Source organism: Alosa sapidissima, chromosome 4, assembly GCF_018492685.1.
Source record: "Alosa sapidissima isolate fAloSap1 chromosome 4, fAloSap1.pri, whole genome shotgun sequence".
Classification (NCBI taxonomy): Eukaryota; Metazoa; Chordata; class Actinopteri; order Clupeiformes; family Clupeidae; genus Alosa; species Alosa sapidissima.
In genome coordinates, this window is record NC_055960.1 from 21518025 (window position 1) to 21542193 (window position 24169).

The window sequence follows — 24169 nt, forward strand, 5'->3', positions numbered from 1 at the left end:
GAGCTGGAGGAGAGTGCTGTCCAACAGCATGAACATCCTGAGTGGCGGAGTGAACAGTGATTGCCTGCATAGCAGCCACATCTGGCCCACGTCCAGCCCAGATCCTTGCCAGACTCAGCATCGAACTGGGCTGGCTAACAGACTGCCCTCAGTTCCTGCCAAGACAATCAACCAGCCCGCTCACCCAATCCTCCGCTCAATACAACCGTTTAAGTAGAAAATGGTGTGCTGAAATCACACCATCCTTTTACTGTGATCATTAGTTTCCTTTAGTCTGAACCCGAAATCCAACATTAGCACTTTGAGTCATTTGGTCACTTAGAATCCACATGGACAAGTTCTGTTTCAATTTATATTTTTGCATATGCGCACTTCCCTGCGTTTTTGCCCTTGTAAAGGTACTGAAACAGGCATCCATGCTGTCTCCACAATCTCTTTGCTTAATGAAAACCAAAGACCAAAAACTGTTCATTTTTATATCTGTCATCTTTTCTTTTTCCTTTGGAATTACACCTAGTTAACATTATCGCTAGTCAGATTAGACATCCCAAACTTCCCCCACATAGTCATGTTGCAATCTGACCACAGCAACTAAGTAGTGAAATGTTATATCTGAAGGCCTTTGGGGAATTATTTAAATTATGCAGATCATCTCTGCTACTTTACCGTAGTTTGTTGTCCTTACATTATTAATACAGAAATTATTACAGATTATTTCAACAACATTTATGAATTACACATATTAGTTTACAAAAAAGGACTGCAACTGAAAACCATGTCCTTCTCAGTGATATTTTTCCCGTATCAATAATTCCAGGAGAGGCTTTCCACTAGGGATGTTCTTTCCAAACAATAAGAGAATACTTTACCCCTTTCACGCTTGATAGCATCTGACTCTGGAATGGATATGAGACTCCTGTGTGGTGCTGAACACAGCCAGTTTTGAGACAGATACAGGCCCTGATTTGGTTGTCATCTGGTTTAATAGTAAATGAGGCCCCAGCCGTGGCGTGACTGGCTGGGTCACCTGCACCAAACACCGGTGACTCGGGCTCGATTCCCACCCTGGATCCCACCCACCCCGGATCCCACCCACCCCCATCACATTAAAGGCATTCAAAAAGCCCCCCCAAAATATATACTTTAATAGTAAATGGGATTGTTTTTTCATACCATTCCCTCAGTAAAAAAAGCTTTTGCTGTAATCAAACTGGAAAAGCAATAAAAAAAAAAAAAGATGTGTGGATCCTGTGAACTGATTTGCTTTTCTAAAGGATTTCTTGACCATGAACAAACACAGGGTCAATCTGCTGAAGTATCACCATATTCGTTTAGTTTTTGCTGATGTAGATTGAATGACAAAACATACACACAAGGTAATGCTGAATCTTCTTCTCTCAAAAATAGTTTATTAACATTGGTTGGTTTCACTTAAATCAAAACATTCACTACAACACTAGTTCTGTTTACAAAGCCTTATAATTATTCAGATTTATACCAAAGCTCATTGTTATGTCTTAATACTTCCAGAAAAAAGAAGATAACACAAAAAACACTTAGCAGGAATTGTTCCCCTCGTAGAGATGGAGGCTTTGAAGGGCCATGGTGAGCTCATGCGGACATTGACGTTTTACAGGTCTGGTTATAGCTAGTGCATTTCTGATGAGGGGGGCCAGTTCAAACCCCAGCATAGAGAAGAATAAAATAACCAAAGGCCATGCTGTTGGGATGTTACCACTGCTTTAAGCTGATAAGTAGTGGGGGCTTTTCTGCTGATGTGAGGGCTTATGCTGTGTGGTTACATGTTGTGGTATTGTGCTGTTCACCTGTGTGTGCTTACCCCTCACATTACCTTTCTGACTACCCAGAATTCCTTGGCAAGTTGTAAATGTGGGGGAAGTGGTATATGGTCCTTACTGAAGTCTGTGTGTGAGTGCGAAACAAGCTGTGGAACATTGCACATCATGCCTTGCCCTAAAATAAATGGTGTTCAAACTGGTTAACCACAGACAAGACAAAACAAAACAAAACAACAAAAAAGTTAATTGAATTACTGGCATTTTGTTGTTCTCTGATACTACACACAACCCACATGGACATTCTTGAGTATATTAAAGAAGTTGGGGAGTTGTTTAGCTGCAGAAGTCTGCCAAATTAAGTGCTTCCAGTGGTACAGTACTTACAGACCTCACCTAACCCTCCGAGGGCATCCACATATTACCCAAAGGTAGTTGAATGGGGGGGGGGGGGGGGGGTCAAATGACAGTCTAACCCAGCCAACCAGAACAAGTCTTACTCCCACGCCTTACCGGTAATCATCACCACTCTCTTGGAAAGATTGCATGCCACTGGTGAGAAGGGATCATGTGACAAGCTCTGCCTCTCATACAAACACACCTCTTCTTTAACAACACTAATCTAATACACTCTCAACCTGGCTCCAGGGACCTGGGGACACTCCTCACTGCTGACTGATAGGAATCACATAAAACAAAAGGAGAAGTGTTCCTGGTGAGTGTCATCAGCTTTACTCTGGAAGACTCGTGCACTCAAGAGAATTCCGGCTCTCCCAAACACCAATGAGGTGAAACCCCTCAGGGTACTCGAGGCTGAATGAAACATGTACTGGATAGACAGAGAGAGGAGACTTCTGGTATCTGCTCCGTGTTCTCAATCACACACAGGGATCTTCCACTTCTCGCTCACACATTCCTTTGGCCTTTTGAGGAAATATCACAGAGACTTGAGTACATGAGGAGTAAGAGACATGGACATTAGCTGACTCTGGAGCAGTGACCCCACATGCTAGCTGACTCTGGAAGCTGTCGGATCTGGGGACGGATCAGGTCCAAGTCCGGTCCAGAGTCCACCACTGTTATGGTAAATTACAGAGCGCAATGCTGCTGGAGGCTGATTCATCAGACACGGAGGGCCCATTCATTACGATCACGCCTGCTGCTGCAGTGGACGCACATTCATCAACAAATGGCACGGCACAGCACAACCAACAGCTAAGGTCAACCTAAATACCTGGGGAGGTCAATTACATGCTGCTGACTGCGTGCAATGCATTATGGGAAGTACAGTCTTGGGGCAATATTCTTTTGTTGTTAGTGTTATAAATCTTTGAGTAAACAAACTGTGGAAACAGTGACTAGACAGAACTGGCAGAGTATACACTAGGTAAAGGTCTGTTCTCTGATTGCTCTACCAATCTTGACCCCGATTAACTGAATCTAACTGCATCCAATCATCATCTTTGTGGAATTTCATCCAAAGCAGAACAAAGTTTTATCAGCTTCTGGAAATGTCTTTGAATTTAGTAAATTCTCAACCAATACAAAGCCACTTCATATAAAGCATGCACTTTCATAGCGATGCCCTTCCAATTGAAAAACATGCTGACCACCTATCTGAATCGGAGTACTAATTTAGTTTCTAGGAATCTAGTCTCTCGTCTCTACTGTGGAACAGAAGGCACACAGGTCGCCTGTCAATCACATCGGGAAGGCACTGAGCAACCACCACCTGACTCTCGCTGACCTGCCGTCAAGCCCTGAATGCCCATGTGTTAGGGATAGGGGCTTGAGAAAGGCTCCCATGCCAAAGGGACAGGCTCTACCAGTCCTGACCTCACCCGTCCAGCTCTGGAACCCAAACATGGACATTCTTTAAACCTGTGAGGTTACGGTGACACAGGAGTTAAACTCTCCGAGGCCACTTGAACTCTGTTTAGTAGCGATTGCTGATGTTTGGCCTCTCTGCATAGTAGTTTCATGTGACTAAGCCAAGCCAGGGGCTGAGAACAAGAGCAGCTCTCAAGGCCCTGCCTGCGCTTCAGCAGCACAGGGGTTACCGGAGGGGCGGCAAGGAGGCGGGCGGCGTCGGACTGGGGCACGGCTAATCAGGAGAAGTTCAGTCATCCACACAGTTTCTGCATCTATCTGACAAACGCTCTCGGTTTCTCCACTCTGGGAACATTAGACCTCAACCTGGCCTTCACTTTGAGCGGGGGCCTAAATATTCAGAGTTCAAAAGATGAAAAGAAATGTTGCTTTTTTTTTTTAAGTCTGCCGTCGCCTGGCTAAGATAGGATCCAATGTGACTTTTCCGGCAGGCCGACGTAGCCCATGTCCGTGGCACCAACCGAGTGCACTATTGTGTGGAGAAGAAAAAGGAAAAAGCCCGGCTAAACTACCAGTGAACAAAAGTATGTGAAAAAAGGCTGATATCCTTGAGTAAAAAAAGATGCTTCAACATGTGCACACAAAAGGCACTGATTCTAATAATCAACTCTGAGACTGAAATAGTATGACGACAACTGAACTCCATAACGTTGAGCTGTTTTTATATCAGCTGAGCGTGTGATAGGTGGGAGAGGTCCTTTGGCCTGTGTGGGAAGGAAAGTCCATATTTCACAAGGACAAGGAGGAAAGATCAGAGTACAGACAGATACACCAGCTATCTTTTCCTTACTGCACACCAAGTAACAAACATAAAAACACAAATACCCATTGTGCTGACAGAGAGAAATAAATCAAGGCAAAAAAGAGGAAAATTCAATACCTAATCTGTGTTACAGGCCAATCTAGCCCTGCTTTTTTATTTTACAAATGCATGTTTACTTTTTTTTTCTTGCACTTGCGCTCATGGTCCTTCTCTTGTTGGCGTGAAATGTGAGATACAGTACAAAGATGCAGTTTGGTAAAGACCACTCCTACGTTTCTTCTTTTTCTTGTTTTCTTTTTAAAATTTCTTCTTGGTCAGTTGGCGGTGCATGGATGTGGTGGAGAGGAGGGTATATATTGAGGGGCTGGGGAGGTGAGCAGAGGGTGTGGGGTTGCATTCCCCCTCCTCTCCCTCCTCACAACAGGAGGCATCCACCCCTCCTCTTGCGCTTGCGCACCTGTAGCGCCGCCCTGGTGGCCATCTCGAACACGTCCCGCACGCCGTCCTTGGTCTTGGCCGAGCACTCCAGGTAGCCGAAGGCGCTGATGCGGTTGGCCATGTCACGACCCTCCTCGGGCTTCACTGGTTCCTGGGAGAGGGAGGAAAGGACACACATTGTCAAATGTTGACATTTATGTAAAAAAAAAAAATTCATTTAAAGAGTCATATTACTCTACATGATTATCATATAGTTTTTTTCTATAAATAAAATATTTATCTTTCCCCATTTTTTTTATCTGAAACACTTTTCCCCATTTTCTGTTGGTGAAATCTTCCCTGAAAATCAGAACTCAGACCAGCTGTGTAATCCACACACTACCAATCACTAAAAAACATTTCCGAGCACTAGGTACTCTGCTCCGCTCTTTTATCTTTTCATCCTGAGTTACAGCATCTGTCCTCTGACACGCATTGTTGAAGACTTCCTGCTGTTTTGTTCTCCGTCTCTCTAATGACTGAGAAGACTGGACGTGGGTCAGCATTCTGCGCGAAGCCTCCCGTTAATAACACACCTAATCCTGCCGCGTCCGCACATCGCCCGCACGCCGGAGGCCGCTGTACCGCGCGATCGTGAGACGGGATAATTAACGCGATTTGAGAGTTGTGATTCTGCACGTTCATCTCAGGAAAGACCCTCAGGAGTTAGACACAGGACAGCCAATGTAAACACGGCTTCCTAAATGAGATGTCTATGGCCACACACACACACACACACACACTGTGTGAGCACCTGCATTTGACCACTTACGTGGACTTCTCTCAATTAATTCCACGGCTCATTCAGGTTGCATAATCTCATTCCCTCCTCCACTTCCACACACTCTAACTCAGTGGTCCCCAAACTACGGCCCGCCACCTCACCTCCCAAAACATGTCTGTGGTGTATAGCATCTGGCCCGCACGGGAGTACGACATGGTCAAACTATAACCTCCGTAATTTCCCTCATTCATTCTCTATGGCGAGTCTTAACAGTACGTCTCTTTTTGTCCACTGGTGGTTGTTTTGGCGCTGTTTCGCGTTTACCATCAAAAACGGAATGAAATGTAGGCCTACCTGCAAACAATGTAAGAGGCCTATGCTGACTGCATCAGTGCTCAAAGTATTCTAAAAGTTTATCAATTAATTGTTAATAATACTAACTAACTAACTAACTAACTAACTAACTAACTAACTAACTTCTATTCAAGTCATATTTCTGGGACTTCCTGGGATAATAATTATTTCTATTTTTTATTCACTCGTTCAAATGTTCATCCAAATTCACAAAGTTCTCATCAGGTGAGTGAAAGTTAGAATGGTGGTCATTTCAGATGTTTTACTTCATAAAACTCTCATAGTTTGAGGACTTTAAATTATTTGTAGGATATTGCTTGTTCACAACTCGAGCTGTGTATTCAAAGACACAGAGTTCACTCATTGTAAATAAAATATACTTTTGGGACTCCCTGCTAATACTTTTGGGAATGCTAAAGTCTTTTTATTCGTATTATTTAATTTGAGCTACATTTTACATAGCATGATAGCAATATAAACACAGCTAACAATGGTATTAAATTGCAGTAGCCTATGATTAAATATAATAGAATATTCAACTAAGGTAGACTGTTGTTGTTCACAGCACTAAGCTATTTTCTGGTTACTGATATACTCCGAGTCTCTGGCCCTCTCTTAGAGCCAGGCATAGTGAGCTGGCCCTCGGAAGAAAACGTTTGGGGACCACTGCTCTAACTCATTCTTTTGCTCCCGCTTTCTTGACCATCACCTCATACAAATCACTCTCCTTCACTCACTCTTACACTCCTGTAAACTCCTCTTACGTACCTTGCAGTACTCACTTCCTACATGCAACTCTCCCCCTGTGACCTCCTTCTCTCTCTCTTTTGCCCTCTTCCTCCCTCACATGTTTTCTTTTCCGTCTCCGCCTGCTCTTTCTCTTCCTTCATCCTTCCTCCATTCTTTACCATCTTTTCTTTCTCTCCATCCACAACTCTATCACTTTCTCCCTGCCTCCCTCCGGTGCAGAACTGATTGCTATGCATGTGCTGTATAACCCTGCTGAGTCCCCTTCACGTGGCTATGCTGATGTTCTGCAGCCAGTGTGTGAGTGTGTGAGTGTGTGAGTGTGTCTTTGTGTGTGCGTAGGAATGGCTGACCAACCACATGAGTCAGGCCCAGCAATCAGGCAGACCAGTGGTGCTGTGTGGGTGAGTGAAGTGAATTTGGGTGATGACATATGGAGCATAGCGTTAGTTCAGGCAGGCCATGGAGTCACGCCCAGCAACTTGGCTAACTGCTTAGCTGACTCCCCAGCTGATCACTCGCTCTTATATTGGTGGACATCATTCAGGGTGCCCTTTTTAAGCTGCCGTAGCCTGCCTACTCTTGCCGCTTGCTCTACAAGCCTTTTTGCAACCCACCTCCACCCCATCTCCTCCTCATACTAGACATACTTATCAATGTCAAGTGCTGACATTGATGTCTGGTCTGTTCTGTACCCTACGGGAGGTTTATCTTGCTGCTCCCTCTGCCTTAGGCTTTCCATGTTTGCACGTGGAAGGGCAGGGGGCTCCCAGAACAGAGCCGTACCGCCAAATGAAACATTATGCATTGCAAATACTAATGAACTATCTGGACAAAGTGGTCCTGACTGAAATGAAATAGTGAGTGTGTAACAAGAGTTTGTCATGACTATGTGCTTGGTCAGAGGGCTGTGGCTATTAAGAGTTAGCATACGCTAAGGGCCATACAATAGACGCGCTGTACAGACAGCCAGTGGGGAGGCGAGGCAGACAGCACTGGGAGATCAGCTTTTTCTTAATTAAAGACAGTAGGATGCTGACAAGCGAGATGACAAATGGAAGACAAAGAAGCCCTGAAACCTATGGAGTGCCTGGGAGGGGATGGTGTATGTGTGTGCGTGTGTGTGTGTGTGTAGTACCTGCTTCATCTTAGCCAGCTCCCGTCGCGTGTGCTCATCGTTCCTCAGGTCTTTCTTGTTCCCCACGAGGATGATAGGAACGTTGGGGCAGAAGTGTTTCACCTCAGGCGTCCACTTTTCTGGAATATTCTCTGCAACGACAAGAGCAAGCAACATTTAAATCAAAACTAATAACAAATCAGAGACAGACATAATCCACAAACACATTCTCAAACTACTGTAAAAATGTATAAACATGATGCATGGCCTTCGTAGGCCATTATTATAGTCTTTGCACAGCATTCTGGTTACGCACTGTGCAATGCATATTCAGCTGATTTAAAGCTGCATAATATATGTGTTGTTAAAACGTGGATTACGCAATGACCATAAAGAAGTTGCTCAGAGTGATGGATTAGGCCTCCAGAACACGGTTCAATCCCACGGGGCCCTTCAGTTACTCAACAGGGCTTAGAAACGCACTGACAGAATGTAGTATTGTACCAGTGCTGCGGAGTAACAAAACTTACGTTTTTGGGATTAGGACACATGTGTGGGAGAGCAGAGAAATAAGGAGAAATAAAAAGAGACAGATCTAATTCTGGGTTTTGGCGTAATGGTGTCCTATAACATAGTCAAGCTCAGCCTTCCCTGAAGTTTGAGAGATAAAGTCAGAGGCTTGTCGAAAAGAGAACTCATAAGGATGACTGTTTTGTCAGGTCCATATCATTGAGTGATGTCACTTAATCATTGAGTGATTGAGTGATTGAGACTTAATCATTTGTCCAGATAGTCCTGATTAATCACTTAATCATTGAGTCCTAAGATCCCTAAGGGATCTTCGGCCCAAAGAAAACTGTGCGACTTAGCGAACACCGCTTTGTGGCACAGTCATTTCAAAGAGTTTTCTATTATGAACAGCTCTCGTGTTATAAAAACACTTTTTCACACATCCTTTCTCACACACACATGCACACGTTCATGACATAACATGTCAAACCCTTCACAAAAAAAAAGGACACATACAAAGGGAGACCGCAGCCTACAGACAATGCAAGGTCCAGTGCATGCCCAGTCCGATCTATACAGCATCTCATCTGCTCACCTAAACTGTCGGGGCTGTCGATGGAGAAGCACATGAGGATGACGTCTGTGTCTGGGTAGGAGAGGGGCCTCAGCCTGTCGTAGTCCTCTTGGCCTGCCGTGTCCCACAGCGCCAGCTCCACCTGGGTCAGACACACACACCACACACGTTCGCCTTCACTTGCTTCTTTATGTGGTCTTTGTCTAAGTTTTTGTGTTAAATGCTTTGAGTGGCTTTTTGTACTAGAAAATGTGCTATATAAATACATGCTTACTTTACTTTTTTACCCCAGAATAATTCTGCCACTTATAATTTAGTCTCACACACACACCTAGTGACATGATCATGTAGTCATCTAGTAACATGCTGGCCCACTGCTGCATCAGTACATCATGAGTGAGGCCCTGTATTTGTCTGCTTCATGAGCAGGTAATCTGCCTCTCTGGTTAATATTAAACTACTAGCAGTAACCACCATTGAGAAGAGAAAGTAGCAAACACATGTGCTTTACCATGTGTGTGAATGTAGAGTGTGTGTGTGGAGGGGGGTTGGGGGTTCAAACCAGAGCATTCGTCTAATGATTTCCTCTTTGAGTGTCCCCCCCCCCCCCCCCCCCAAGGACTACAAAATAAACACCAGACCAAAAGGAGGAAGTACAAAAAAGGATCCAAAAATTCCGACTAGGAACGTCCATGGCTTTAAATGGAGAATTGGTACCATGTGAGCCCTTTCTTGGGATTAATCATCTAGAAACTAACACAAACAGATTCCCCCCTCCCCCTCCAATGACGCCAGTTCCCAGCTAAGCCTCACAGGGACACATGCGAGCAAGATCCTGAGATATGCAATGCTCATCCAGAGTTTTAACAATGTTTGTGCTTTGCATTGTATGTAGTTGCCAATCTAACCTACTCTACTAACTAGAGTACGATTGATGCACATGTGGTCTTGGAGGAGGTCTACTCAACGTAGTGTTGAGTGGGATAAACACATTAAATGAAGTTAAATGACTTCTTTGCGTGGCCAAACCCTCCTTTATAACTGGGCAGAAACAGCAGGCCGGACGGCTGTGGGCTCCAGCCAGACCCAACTCTCCACTGGGACTTCCAGGCCTCATTCTGCCACATTAGTTTGGGAGCCTTGGACAGGGGCCTGGCGTCATCCAATCACATTCAATTAGATTAGGGGAACGGCTGGGACAAATAACACCAGATACCTTCGGCCTTCCTCGCCGCCAAACACCATGCTCTCTGCAAAGGGGCACCTTTGGAGGAGTCTGATTTGAGTCACTCTGATAAATGCTTTCCAGGGAAAACAGCTCAAGCGTCACGGCCGCCATGACACGGCGGGGCGAGATAGATGCAGGGCCACGGGAAGCAGGTATTACTCAGTGTTCCCGAAATAGCCGTCCACAGGGTCTAACAAAGTGTAGGCAGCCACCACGGGCCCCTGCTTGAGTAATGAGCCCAGAACCAGGCTGTGTGTGTGTGTGTGTGTGTGTGTGTGTGTGTGTGTGTGTGTGTGTGTGTGTGTGTGTGTCTCTTCTGGAGGAGAAAAAGAAATGGGAAAAAGAACAATAAAAGAAGTTTATATTTAGCCCTGGCTCAGCCTCACAGAAGGTGCAAGAAGTTGAATATGAATATGAGAATGTGATCTCCGCTAGGGGATGGCATAGTTTAAATCTGGGATGTCGGGTGGACAAGATTGCCAAGTTTGCTGATCTGTATCCAATATAGCTCAAAACGAGGCGGTTGTGGAGGAGTGCGGTCCATTGGGATGGGGGGTGGGCGACGCCAGCGTAAGCTGGGTTCCATAGCGACGGGGATCGGATCCTTAGCTCTACATTTCCTGTGCATGAGAAACAATGAGTTTTCTCCGCCCCTCCCTCCTGCTGTCAAAGAGGAAATGAGCCGACCCATTTATCAAGGCAAGTGGGGGGCGGTGGGGGCTCGGGGTCTGAAAGGGGAAAAAACTGGGGACGGCCAGACATCCCACGTTTCCACTCTGCACAGGAAACCAAAGAGTACAGCCATTTCCTGTTTTCCACCAGACGCCTTGATACACTTGGTGGTCAGTGGGGGGGATTTTTACAGAAGAGGGAGCCACTGGGGATCTGAAATATCACCCACCCCTATCTGAAGGAGAATATCCTTACAGCACAGCTCAGGTCCAGTCTCATGATTAACCCTACGGTCGTGGTCATTGTCTTTCAGCTCCGTGCCAAAAGAGGACTTACTAACAGGAATCTCCTGATGGCTGCAGCTGATTAGGCAAATTTGTCACTGTGTGAGGAACGAGGGTTGGGGAGTTCACTTGATAAAGTTATGCAAGCTCTTGGATCAGATTATAAATCATATTAGATCAGAGGACAAAGGTTCACTAAAACGGCAACATGCAGAGCTCCTGAAAGCTCCGAGAGAGATTATTTATGGCATGGTTAGGGCAAACGGTCAAGGTCATATGTGCATGTACAATACACATGTATAAAAAAAAGATCCAGGTTAATAGCTCAACACTACTTTTCCCTAACTAGGAATGGCCGGTGCAACCTGATTAATTCTGTGGTCGTGGTCGCTGTCTCTGAGCCCCACGCCAAAAGTGGACTCACTAACAGGAGTCTCCTGATGATTGCAGCTGATGGGGATAATGTGTCACCGTGTGAGGAGCGAGTGGTCAGGGAGCACTAACCTGCTTGCCGTCCACTTCAATGTCAGCGATGTAGTTCTCAAAGACAGTGGGCACATACACCTCTGGGAACTGGTCTTTACTGAAGACGATGAGGAGACAGGTCTTCCCGCACGCTCCATCTCCCACAATCACCAGCTTCTTCCGGATGGCGGCCATACCTGAATGAGAGAGGAAGACAGAACGAGTGAGTGAGCGAGTGAGTGAGCGAGTGAGTGAGCGAGTGAGTGAGCGAGTGAGTGAGTGAACGAGTGAGTGAGCGAGTGAGTGAGCGAGTGAGCGAGCGAGTGAGCGAGTGAGTGAGCGAGTGAGTGAGTGAGTGACAGATAGCAAGAGAGAACGAGAGAGACAGACAGAGAGATTGGGGCTCATATCAATAGATACTTAGAATGGCCATACAGAGGTAGTGGTTCAATATGTGCTCCAAATCGAAGGATGCCAAGAGAGGCTGAATGGATTTTCAATAGTTTGAAAGACAGTTATCTACTGTGCAATGGCAAGAATACATTCTCTCACTCTCTCAAACACACACACACACACACACACACACACACACAACTAAAACATACAAGCTACACACACACACACACACACACACACACAGAATAAAACTGGAAAAGTTTTTTTGTGGTTGTGTACAACTGGAATGCAGCGGCCAGTTGATGTGTCCACTCAGAAAAGGGGGAGGACGAGGGAGCCAGGGCTGGGGGCTGAGACAAGCTGAGGCAGGCTGGGAGGGAGGAAGGGGAGATCGGGCTACTCACCGACCACACCCTGTACTTTCCTCTCCTCACTGCATCATACAGGAAAACAGGGCAAAAAAATGGCCGGAAGCCCTAACAGCTGGAGAAGTAGTTAGCCACCCCCAATAGGACAGCCCCCCTCCATCCAAAAAAAATAAATTGCCCAGGCTGGTTTATAAGAATTGTCCTACTATACGATTACTTTTGACTACCCAAAATAACTTTTGCAGGACACTCAACGTTACAGGATAGCGTGTTTTGTAGCTACTAGATAGGCTACAACATTTCCCAGTTTTCAGAGATGAAACTCTGCCTGTTGTCTGACCACTGGGGTAGGGGGAATTTTAGAGGGACCTTCAGGGGCTGCTCCACACTTCCAGCGGATGCCATGTTGAAAGACATGAGTTAATAGGAGCGGTCTGGGGGCTATTGTAAAGACCCTCAGAGGGAAGTTCGCTTTCATCCTGCTGCCTCTGGCTCAAGGTCGGCCTGCTGCTCAAAAAGCCTCCCAATTACACAAGGATCGGGATATTCCAGTCACAATTTCTTTGGGATAGGAAAGTGATTTGCCAGTGATGTTCATTACGGTTTTCATTTAGTGGGTGACCCAGTTCAGAGTCTACAACAGTACAAACTGGACAGGGGGCAATAAATCATGGAGCCAAGCGGGGACAGTGAGCACTTAAAGACTGACCCAGCTGTCTTCGGAAATGCGCAAGGAAATGTTGTTCCTTTGTTTCTCTCCTGAGCACATGTCTTAGTCACCTTCAACAGAAATAGCAACAACGTCGTACATTCCAGTCTGCATATGCTCAAGAAACATGCCAGGGAAGGAGGCAGAGTATTGTATTGCTACTCCATTGCAGAACATAAACACCAATGAAGACTATACCATAAATCCAATCCATACAGAAGAAAATACAGGTAGTTACAGACCTCCAGAGCTCTGACACAGAGAACAATGTTAAGACTTAACTGAAAACCACCATCTGAATTGGCAGGAAATCCTTCCCCAAAATATATCCAAACATTGATACAAACCACATGACAGTCTACATGCATATTTAAGTGTTTCCTAGTATTGTGTGATTTGGAATGGCTTGAAACAGCACAAGTGAGGTGCGTTGATAAATTTACTTTCAAATGAGCACAGTGTTGCACAGAGCCAGGTTAGCGTGGCGTAGCGTAAAGCAGAGCAGAAGTAACGGCCACTCTGAGAGAAGATGCTGTGCAGACCTGTGGGTTATTGAGAGAAAAGTGGGAGGATTATAGGAGACCCAAGGCTCCCTATTTCCCCCCTGAATGTTTGTGCCTTTTATCAGCGAGGAACATGGCATAATTATACTTGCAAAGCCTATGAAAATGGTAATGAGCTTCAACGACTGAAATCATTTGATGAGAAAGTACCCTCTTTGAAGCAATGAGAAAAAGTGTGTCTGCACGGGTTGGGGGAAGTGGGTCCCCCTCTCGACAAGTGCCCTTGGTCTTGGTTGAGTGATGTCTCTCAAACTGATATGCAACATAGCTGAAATCCTCCATCTAGCCCCCCCACCCCTTTCAAATAAACCCGCACGGAAACGATGTCAGAGTGAAATATTGCCACCACCCTAAAAAAAAACACTGCATGCCATTAGGTGAAAAATCATCACTGTCGCTAGCGCTAATCTCTCCACTAAGCGCTTCCGACCCCTCGAGAGTCGTTCTGGGGGCACACAATGCCATGGCAATTTCAACCAACAGGCAGGCAGCCCTAAGCCAAAGGGCCATTCCGGCTCTCGGTGATCGGAGGGCGACGTGTGTTCAGTGACTCTCTGGGCCCCTGCAGCGGGTGTGCGGGCAGGAAGAGATATCGGCGATGGGTTGGAGGGGGCATGATGAATGGGTGGCACTGGTTGGGCACATCTGTGCATTTTGCCCCCTACCCCCCCCCCCACCCCCATCTCGCCATCCGCTCACCCCCCCTCCCTCTCCTTCTCCCTCTTCCGCTCTCTTTCTCTCCATCCCTCTCTCTAATCAGTCAGACATTCCCTGCTGCAGTCTGGCCCGTCACCAAAACAGCCACTTATCACCCCTGTGCTGCTTGTGGTGAGCTACAAAGCCTGCGGAAGAAATAAAGAAATAAGCCAAATTATTTTCATCCCTGCCAAGCTGCTGGGGTGCTGTCGTCGACACCTTCCACTCAGCACTTCTGCCCACAGCCATGGGATGCGCCGTCACCGTTGTTAGTGTCGCGTAAACATCCCCGTCAGAAAGCCTGCTTCTCACCGAGGCGGAAATGAAAGAAGAGGATTTGAAGATTAAGAGGGTTGGTTTGACCTGTATGCTCGGTCAGGCTCTTCCCCTGTGTCCGCGTGTGTGTGTGTGACTCAGGCATTTTGTTGTCGTTTATTTTTGGTACAGCTCAGGCAGAGGTAGTATCTGGGCGTTGTCTTGTGTGCAGTGGAGGGCAATGGGAATGGCAGCAGGTTTACGTGAGTCAGAGGAAACTAGCGAGGGGAATCACTTGCTGGTTTGCCAAACACGATGGACTGATAGTGGAGGATCTGAACCGCTGAGAAAGAATCAGGGGCAGTTTCGCTCATTGTCGAAAACAGTGCTCCAAAACCAAAACCAAAATCCCCATCTGTAAATCCCCATCACAGAGAAGGCAGGGATGGATCTTAGTCTTGTCAATATTAAAAACACGGCCCATGTGTGGTCCATTTGCAAGCGTTGTAGTGACATGCCCATGAGAGGTAAATGAAACGGAAAGCTGAACGTCTCCATGGGGACTAAGAGAAAAAAAGACAACCGATTTGAGCACTTCCTGGCAATAAACCATCATCCTGTGTCTGTGATTCTGTGGAATCACCCCCACCCATCCACACATTAGGTACCCTTCTGAAATTCTACCATTTGTACTCTGCTCATAACATATTTCATACCACTATTTGTAAGCACAAAGTATACCATTACACTGGATTCCCCGGATTCTGGACCCATACTTTCTCCTTTCCAACAATGCACTAACAACACACAAGACACTCCCCACTAACTCCAATGGGCCTTGCAATTCAGTGAGCCTCTCTCAACTGACTCTACTGCAAGGGCACCAAGTGCTGGGTGCCATCATCTGCCAGCAGCCGATTATGTACAGTCAGCCGGAAACGCCACCAGAGTCCCGCCTGGCTGGGGGAAAAGGGAAATGTTTGTTCTGAGGCACAGCTGACAGGAATGTATGATTCACACTCACACAAACACAATGATGAACAAATAGGAGATGGCTGTTGATGGAATCTTGCGTCATTCCCTTAAGTCATTTTGCTTCCTTGTTTTCTTGCTGTAATGGGTTTTCTTGTCAACGTCTAGGACACTCCAAGCGTTTCACTTTGTTCGGGGATGTCACATGAATGACATGCTTTAGATAAAACTAGTTCTTCTTGTTGGGCAGACAAAGCTGGATATACTATATGAGACACTTAACATGGCAGTTAGCCACTACTAGCAAAAATAGAACACATTATTTGTGACAGCTAAAGTTAATAATGATTAATGTGTTTAACATACTTTGAGCTCTTCATCTGTATACCAAGTCCATTTGTATCCCCCATGACCATTTTGACATAAACCAAGCCTCATCACAGATACATAAGCTGACAGAACATCCCAGAACATTTACGGTTTCTATAGACGCCACAAGGTGTAACTTAGTGGAAACAAACATAGTGACTCAGACTAGGGATCAACCGATATGTTTTTTTCAGGGCCGATACCGATATCAATTATTACCAAAACAGGAGGCCGATAACCGATATGTAAAACCGATATTTCAGTTGTCAAAAAGGGGGGTAGATAGTAAAGGCGATATGCTGCAAAAAATTCATTCAAAAGCATTTAATTATGCAAACTTTTCTTTCTTCTTTTGATACACAATTGTCTATCAACTTGCATCACATGTAAATCCTGTGTATGATATTAATCCAAGAACTGAGTGATAGCAATTATTTTCATAGACTAGGCCTACACAATGGGCTATTGTTAAGGGACCCATCACAAAGAGGATGCTTTGCCATCGTGTGTGTGTGAGTACACGAGAGGGAGAGGAAGATGTGCATGCGTGATGGCAAGTGTTACGGTTTAACAAAACATTTTAAAAATAGTTCTTAGGCTATTTAAGCATGCAATTTGTGTCCATGTGTAGGCTACACTTTGGTGAGCCTAAAAGGCACGTTAATAGCCAGCTCAGGCCACGATTTAGGCTACTTCAGGTCGAATTAAATTACGGCTGGCCCTGGGTGCCTGTAGCCTAGTCTTTTCTGACAGTCCGTTTCAAAAAGGTGCAACTAGACTTTTTGACGTTCGCTATCGCATAATTTAGGACTTGTCTACTATGTAGGCCTAAGGGATAACGTCCGCCGAGGTGTCCCATTATTCCCAATTAAAGGAGAATTCCGGTGTGATATTGACCTAAAGTGTGTTGAAACATGATACCGAGTGTGAACGTATGTCTCATAGCCCATCTCGGCTTGTCCCCTGCACTCCAAAATCTGGCGCTAGTTAGCCGATGCTACCAACAGCTTTTTCAATGGTGGTGCTTCGGCATCAGGCTAGCCATGCAAAGAAATCACTGTTTTACACCATTTACGAGGCTCAATGCATCTCCACACTTCATTGGTAGACTTCCGAGGGCCCTGACATTTAAAATGAGACATTGAGAACTTTGAAAAAGCACTGGTAGTTTACTTACAAGACGATTTATGCAGACAGTATCTTCACAAAGTTTAGCGTTTGCAGCCATCTTGAATTTAGTCACGATAAGTCGAGCAACAAGTAAGAATGAACAGGTATGATAAGGGATCAGATTCCAAAAATAATTCAGTGGAAATGCATGGATTCCAGTTTCTTCCAGTAGCAGCAACTGGAATCCATGCATTTCCACAGAATTATTTTTGGAATCTGATCTGAAGCCCATTTACACTCTGCCTCAGTGAGAATCCTAAACTTTCTCTGTGTTCAGTCTTCGATCCTGACTGGCTGCATTCGTGCTAACTAACAAATCAGACGGTGTAGTGGGCGGGACAATGCTCTCGACCACAGAGTAGCAAATGCAGGGAGTGAGAGACACTTTACATACAAAGTAGCGTGTTTCATTCTTTATTCATTACAATATCGGCTTATCGGTGGAAAAAGTGACCGATACCAATTATTATAAAAATGCTAAAATATCGGCCCTAATAATCGGCCCTGCCGATAATTGGTCGACCCCTAACTCAGACAAAGGCATAAGCAATTACAGCCAATCAACATGATGTTTAGGAGCATGGGAAAGAGAGGGGGCAATTTGATTGGCTGCTGCACTCAAATATCAACAACTTTTTGCAAGAACCGGGGGCTGCACTGTTAACAAAAGACTGACATGTCAGATGGCCTGCCAACTGAGAAAGGATGAAAAGTCACTGTTGCCTGCGCTACTCTCACTCTCTACAGGGTGATGACCCAAAAACCTCCTTCTGCACCTCTAAAACAATGTCATTATTGGGACCCTTAGTCCAATGCAACGACAGTTGTGGCTAAAATAGAGGCAAAGATATCCATTTGAACAATGCTTGCCTGAACAATGCGGCCATGAAAAAAAAAAAAAAAAAAAAAAAAAAAAAAAAGGCCTCCGTGAGCATGGGCCCACTCCGTGATGATGGCCATACAGGCTGATTTGCTATCTGAAGTGAAGTGAGTAGAGGGAAGGCAATACTACACTCACAGTAGGTGGTGGAAAAGAATTTACAAAACACACACCTAATTTTACACACATTTCACACACAGTATGTTAGGAGCAAAGTTACTCAGATGTCTCAATACAGTACATATCTCTACACTAACTTTTGGCAGAGACAGTAGCAATCCAAGAAGGGGAGGCTTTCTCTCCCTCTCGCACAGCGGAGGTTAAGAAGAGGGATTGAGGCTTCTGAGCAGCCAGGATCGGCTGCGTGGCCTCAGCTCATCGTACTTGCACGCCCCGTGGAGGAATGTTTCACCATGAGAGTGTTTACATTGAGCTGAGAAGCCCTGAACACTGTGGGGAGGTGTGTGTGTGTGTGTGAGTGAGAGAGAGAGAGTGTGAGTGTGTGTGTGAGAGAGTGTGTGTGTAGGAGTGCTTGGTAAGCCTGGAAAGTGTTGCAAAGTGAGTGTTCCTACAGCACCTCCAACATGATCCCTTTATGCAAGCAGCTAAGCACAAATCGTTTGCATCCACTGTTAAATGGATGACCTTTGAGAAAACCCACTGGTACTGATAGTGAATCCTGCCGACAACCACCCCCCATAAAAAAGGCACAGGTGGACGAAGGTGATAAGCCTTACAAATGTTTATCTGTACTCACATAAACTGACATAGAAAAGAAAACAATGAGGGCCATGTTTTGGTCAGGTCCAAAGCAAACTTTTACCTAAGCTAAGATGGTGAACTGGTTTATTTGGTTTCTATAGTCAACTGAAATATATCTGGCTCTGATGTAACGCATGTTTTTCGCCTCTTTTCAAGGAAATAACTTTGTTGCTTTTGTCAACATCTGCTTCAAAAGACTGAAACAGTAAATGGAAATGTTTTCAAAGCCATGAGAGAAGAGCAAGATTGTATCTTAACGAATAGTTAACCAGTGACTGCACATTTTTACAGTGTTATGACATGAGTTACAGTGAGCCGTTTATGAACACTGGGAGTTGTTGAGCTCGGAGGAGTTTGTTTTGGGTGGAAAAACACTGCTAACTCTGGGTGACTCAGCGTCCTTAGCTCTCCCTCTCTGCCATGGCAGTAAATTTGCCAGACATGTCTCTCCTTTCTCTGCCTCTCAAAAAAAAAATCACTTTTTATCATCTCACTGATGACAGTCTCTCCATAACACCAGAGGTCATGACTGAAGAGCAGTCGTCGGAGTTAACGACAGATTCATACCTCAGCTGTGCTCTGCTTCTTTCTCCACCTCAGCTCAGTCACGTTGTTCAGGTTCTTTTGAGCTACCGTCTTTGTGTGGGCAAAAAAAAAAAAATCCCAAAAATGGAAGTGACAACAAGCCACGATGAACAACAGCAACAGGTCCACTCTTCAGGAATGACGAGCATTAATTTAAATATGTATCCCCCTGACAATATTACACTACTACAACTGAAATTAATAACAAAAAGAAAAGCACGTCAGAGAGCGAACGAATGTGAACAGGAGAGCCCTCGTGGATCCAGTGTTGCCTCGTTCCTCTGTTAATCAGCAACTCACTCCCCGTTCCAAAGTTTCCTGCCTGCTGCTGCAGCGAGTCCCCAGGTTATGCAACCAGGGCAGCCTGTCCCGTCAGTGGACTCGCAGGGTGGGGCAGGCCTCCCACAGTCAGCTGCAAGGTGAATAAAACCCTACTCGCATCCTCGAAGGGCTAACCATGTGCAGAGGAGAGGGGAGCTTTTCAGGTGCAAAAGAGGGGACTTTAAAGTAGCACAGTAGACACTTTCCCCTCATGCACAAATGCACAGCCCAGCTGGGGCAAGAACTGGTAAATGTTATTATGTGTTGAGGGACTTGTTTTTACTTTATTGACAAATCATGTCAAGTGTTTATGGAAAGTCCACAGAGGGGCCCATGCACTTGGGAATCAAAACTGACCTGAAGATAACAAAGCAAATTGCCAGGCAGCAGAGGAGAGTTTGTACAATTCAGGCCAAGAGTGGAATGAGCTTCTCCTAGTGTAAACAAAGTGTCTAGTTTCATTAGCACACTGTCTGCAAAAACAAAGATGACTTCTGTTGATTTCTAACTCCCCAGCCTGCAACACCAGCCCACCATGTTAGCAGTGCACAGACAAAGATAGACTTTAATACAAAGGTGTGAAGCGGAAAAAAAGGACCCAATTTTGGCCGAGGTGCATATTTGAAAAAACTTGTCCATTAGTTCAAACTGGAGATCAGGCTCACTGGTAAGGCGCAAGGCATGACTCACTGTTTGGGTGTCTTAACAAACCTGTTCTTGGCTCCCTCGCAAACTGTGCCACAGGGATTAGCCAAAATGAAGACCGATTCAGATCTAATGATTTGTCAAACAGAGCGTGAGGAAGCAGGAAAAGTGATCAAACCACATAGTTTACATTCTAATGAAAACAAATGAGACAGCTGGAGTCCTGCTATTATGTATGGTATTTAGAGGGAAGAGATGGAGTAGGCTACTGGGAGAACCAACTGAAAATACTTTACAAATAGAGTGGAGCGAAGCAGACACTATATGCTCTGTATTCAGACCCTCTTACTTTGCTGAAGTACGTGATTACATGTGTATGCCATCTAGGGCTACTGACAACACATCTTGTGTCCGTGACCTGGAATGACTCATGGAATGAAAAACAAGAGTCACTCACCATCAATCCCCACAGGTTAATTAATATTTAATGTTTCATATGGGACAATGTGAAAGTCTTCAACTTTCTCATATTCTGTGGGTAATATTTTCATAGCACACACTGTGGTTCAAACTAAGTATGGCTAGAATGGCAGAATGCTAAATCCCCAAAAAACAAGTAACTGTAAAGGCCAATTTATAATCCAGAAGACAAAAAAAATGTTAGTCAACACATATTCATTTTAAGAACTTTGAGATGAATAAATTCTAGATTCAAATGCCCCAGGATCTAATGTTTAAGCCATCAGAGAGATCTACAAACAGCTCCGATGAGGAGCTCTCCCACTGTGAACGACTCTCAGCACCAAGTGCTTTAGCTGACAAACACAGGCCGCAACACAAATAACCTTCAACATTTCACTGGTTCTGAACACTTGTCATATTCCATTTTCAGTCAGGCCTTGTTCACAGTTACCTTGGTAGGCCCCTGAGGCAGCTGTGCTGTGCAAAGCTATTAAGTTCCAGAGAGCTGTTAATCTCCACGTAATAGCACCTCATCACACACCAAGTAATAAATATCTAATTGTTCTGCAGTAGATGAGCAAAAAAACGTCCCGAAATAAATGGTTTCGGCAGCACTTTTACTGGCCTAAATCAAAAAGCGAGCACAGTCTGAGCAGCTTGAGACTCCCAATGGAGCCGAATGGGTATTGATGAACTGAGGTAGTGGATTGGACAAGTATGACTTACGGCTCCAAGCAGCACTTTAGAGAAGGCGATAACCTTCACCACCGTTACATTCAGGGACATCTTCCCAGAGACTAGGCCTGAGCTGACTTTCAATCATGAGCACCGAGAGCATTTGGTCCAGAGCTAAGCTTAAACTCTGACAGGGATATTGGTCCAGATGAACACCAAATAAAACCAGCCACAAATGTCTTCGAGGAAATCAAACTGCCAAGCATAATTCATTCAGAGCAATCAGACTGTATTGTCAGAATGGTTGCATGTATCCAGGAGCACGACACAAATGTCATGTTATATGTGGTCAGTACTTTACTCAGTGATCCACAGAGAGTAGGGTTGGGCTAACATATTAATCCAGAGGGCAGAGACCATGTGCATTGAACAGGTGGCCAACTGTCATATAAATTACAGGAACAAGAAGGGAACAACTTCCCCCATAGATTTCATGACTTTTCAACACATGTTTGAATGATGTACCATTTAAACCAATAGTCACATTCTTACTCTTTCATGTACTGCACGATCCTAATGTGCACAAATTTCAGTGTGAAGATATCCCCTTTTCACCACCACATTGTAAGCCATGCCTGGCACCTTCACTTGACTGCATAAGATAACTATCTCTCCCAATTATAAGGTCATGAAAATGTGTGCTATGGAATAGACCCCCCCCCCCCCCCCCCCCCCCCTTTCCATTTTTCACTCCATATTCAAACCTACCTCTGCCTGGAGAAATTCATGAGAGATTGCTGTAATGACAGGGCAAGTAGGGGCATGGAGAGAGCAAAGAGGGGGACCTCACAGAGGGACTCAAGGCAGGGCTTTGGGGTTGGTATTGGGGTATTGAGGAAGGTGGGTGTGGGGGCATGGCTGGTTCTTTCTTCAGATTGATTTGAGATGAGAAATGAGGCATCTCTGATGATAAAAATCTTGGGTTATCACATTACCTTCCAGCTAAAGCGCGCAGAGCCCCTTCCGTCAAAATCATTGCAATGACTCATTTGTCTAGCTGTGGGGAAATGGGAGCAGATTGGGCCAAAGCTCTGTGACAACAGGGATGGCACACTGTCATTGTCCCCCACGAAAGACCAGTGCCCGAATCAACAGTGACATGTTTTTGTCACACATTGGTATTAATATGGCACATGTCACTGGCACTGCCAGACTGGTAGGCTATTAGTTAGAGGAATGAGCTTGGATTTAAATCTTATCAAGGGGCTTAAACAGGCACTTGCTTAGACTGAATGAAATTTATTTGCAAGACTAATTGGTCATTAAAACAATTAAATAACGAATTAAAAATTGTATTTACCCTCAGGCTTGTCTCTTTGAGAAGGGAGAAATATATTTTAACTCCAAATCTTTTGAAATGGCATGGCATGACCTATTTTCAAAGTTTGCAAGCACAAGAAAAAACTCCAAGTTCTTGTTTGGATGGTAGCAGGTACTGCAATCTATTAACCGTGTCCCATCATATAGGAGGTAGTCTAATCTGAGTGATGCATCACAATTAGTCATTTAGGCTCTCGACAAATAACTGATTGGTAGCCTAATTAAAGGAGATATGTGGTGCACCATTTGGACAACACAATCAGTAGAGCGAGGGTTAACGAGGTTGGCTAATACTTATGGCCTCTAATGACTACACAGATGGTCCACGCTACATGTATTTTGGAAACATCCGAAAAACCGTGACAGTCTGCCAGTTGGATTATAAATAGTCAATATCTACGCATTCCCGACTTGGTTTCAACAAGTATCCCGATTAACACGTCATATGAGCGAGATATCGGGGACTCTGTAACATACGATAACTGCCTTAATATAGATTTAAATTGAATATTAAGCGTATGTGTGATCTTACAAGCCTTGTGTAGCCTATTAAGTTTCAATGGAACACGACAAACATGTTTTTCCGAATACATGGGTGTTTTCTGCTCCGACGGGAATCGTAGTCAAACAACGCCCTACAGGGTCTCCTCTTCCCTCGGTAAAGAGAAAATACTCACACATACAATCGCAAATAGACTTACGATAAAAACCTTGACCTGTGTCGCCGACTTCAAAGTTAAAATCGCTTCTCAAATTCAATATTTGATACCTTTAGTAGGGGTACAACGCCCTGTATTACCGCAGCAGAGCCGCTTAGCAGCCTAAAGTAACACTTGAAGACTTGTTGCCACCAGTGGAGTGTACAACCGATACTGTTGCGATTTAAATGATAGGCCTGCCTATCTTCATATTCAAATATAAAGGCAATAAGAAAGACACACAGTAGGCTAGGCTAATGTGATAAAGTGAGTAGGTTGAAATGACTTATGGACTGCTAAGAAATCTGAACAAGTAACCCCTCATGCCAAGTTGCGGATTTGCAATAACTACTTTTGGTCACGAGCCACCACCTACTTTTTCCCACACCAAGGAAAAGTACACTACTTTAACAGCACCCATTCCTCTGTCCCCGCGTCTGTAAAACAACATTGAAATCGATAGAAGCCAAAGACATTTCCCTACCTGCTTTTTGATTTCCTTCGCTTTTACTCTTTCTGACTCTTCCGTCTTACTTGCTCTCCTTGTCAGTTTCACTGCAGTGGGTAGGCTATATTGCTAAGGAACGACGGTCGGCTGGCAAACACAGATCCTCCCACTGATAGGAAGGAAGGCAGCGATAGTGGCGCCCAATCTCTTGGTT

General features: G+C 44.9%; 2 protein-coding genes across 3 annotated transcripts in view; one reads left to right on the plus strand and one right to left on the minus strand.

Moving 5' to 3' along the window:
* The window catches only part of mov10a (Mov10 RISC complex RNA helicase a), a 23882-nt gene extending 21854 nt beyond the window's left edge, over window positions 1-2028 (plus strand). Inside the window, exon 22 of the mRNA XM_042088120.1 lies at window positions 2-2028. Coding sequence (XP_041944054.1) covers window positions 2-60 — 59 coding nt within the window. The 3' untranslated portion in view covers window positions 61-2028. The remainder of the gene's footprint in view (window position 1) is intronic.
* LOC121706407 (rho-related GTP-binding protein RhoA-D-like) lies at window positions 1378-24163 on the minus strand. Of its 2 annotated transcripts, none has more exons than XM_042088123.1 (5): window positions 23992-24163; window positions 11641-11798; window positions 8974-9094; window positions 7890-8020; window positions 1378-5038 (listed from the first exon to the last, which is right to left on the minus strand). In XM_042088123.1, the coding sequence occupies exons 2-5, from the start codon at window positions 11794-11796 to the stop codon at window positions 4865-4867; spliced, it is 582 nt and encodes a 193-aa protein (XP_041944057.1). In that variant the 5' UTR covers window positions 11797-11798; window positions 23992-24163; the 3' UTR covers window positions 1378-4864. The 2 variants fall into 2 exon arrangements, with proteins under 2 accessions (XP_041944057.1, XP_041944058.1); XM_042088124.1 differs by lacking the exon at window positions 23992-24163 and adding an exon at window positions 19309-19611.
* Window positions 24164-24169: the final 6 nt, after the last annotated feature.

Coding starts and splice junctions, on each gene's coding strand:
- LOC121706407 (XM_042088123.1), bottom strand. CDS start 11,796: ATGGCCGCCATCCGGAAGAAGCTGGTGATTGTGGGAGATGGAGCGTGC. Junction 9,095..11,640: donor TTGAAGTGGACGGCAAGCAG/GTTAGTGCTCCC, acceptor TGTCTGACCCAG/GTGGAGCTGGCGCTGTGGGA. Junction 8,021..8,973: donor CGACAGCCCCGACAGTTTAG/GTGAGCAGATGA, acceptor TTGTCGTTGCAG/AGAATATTCCAGAAAAGTGG.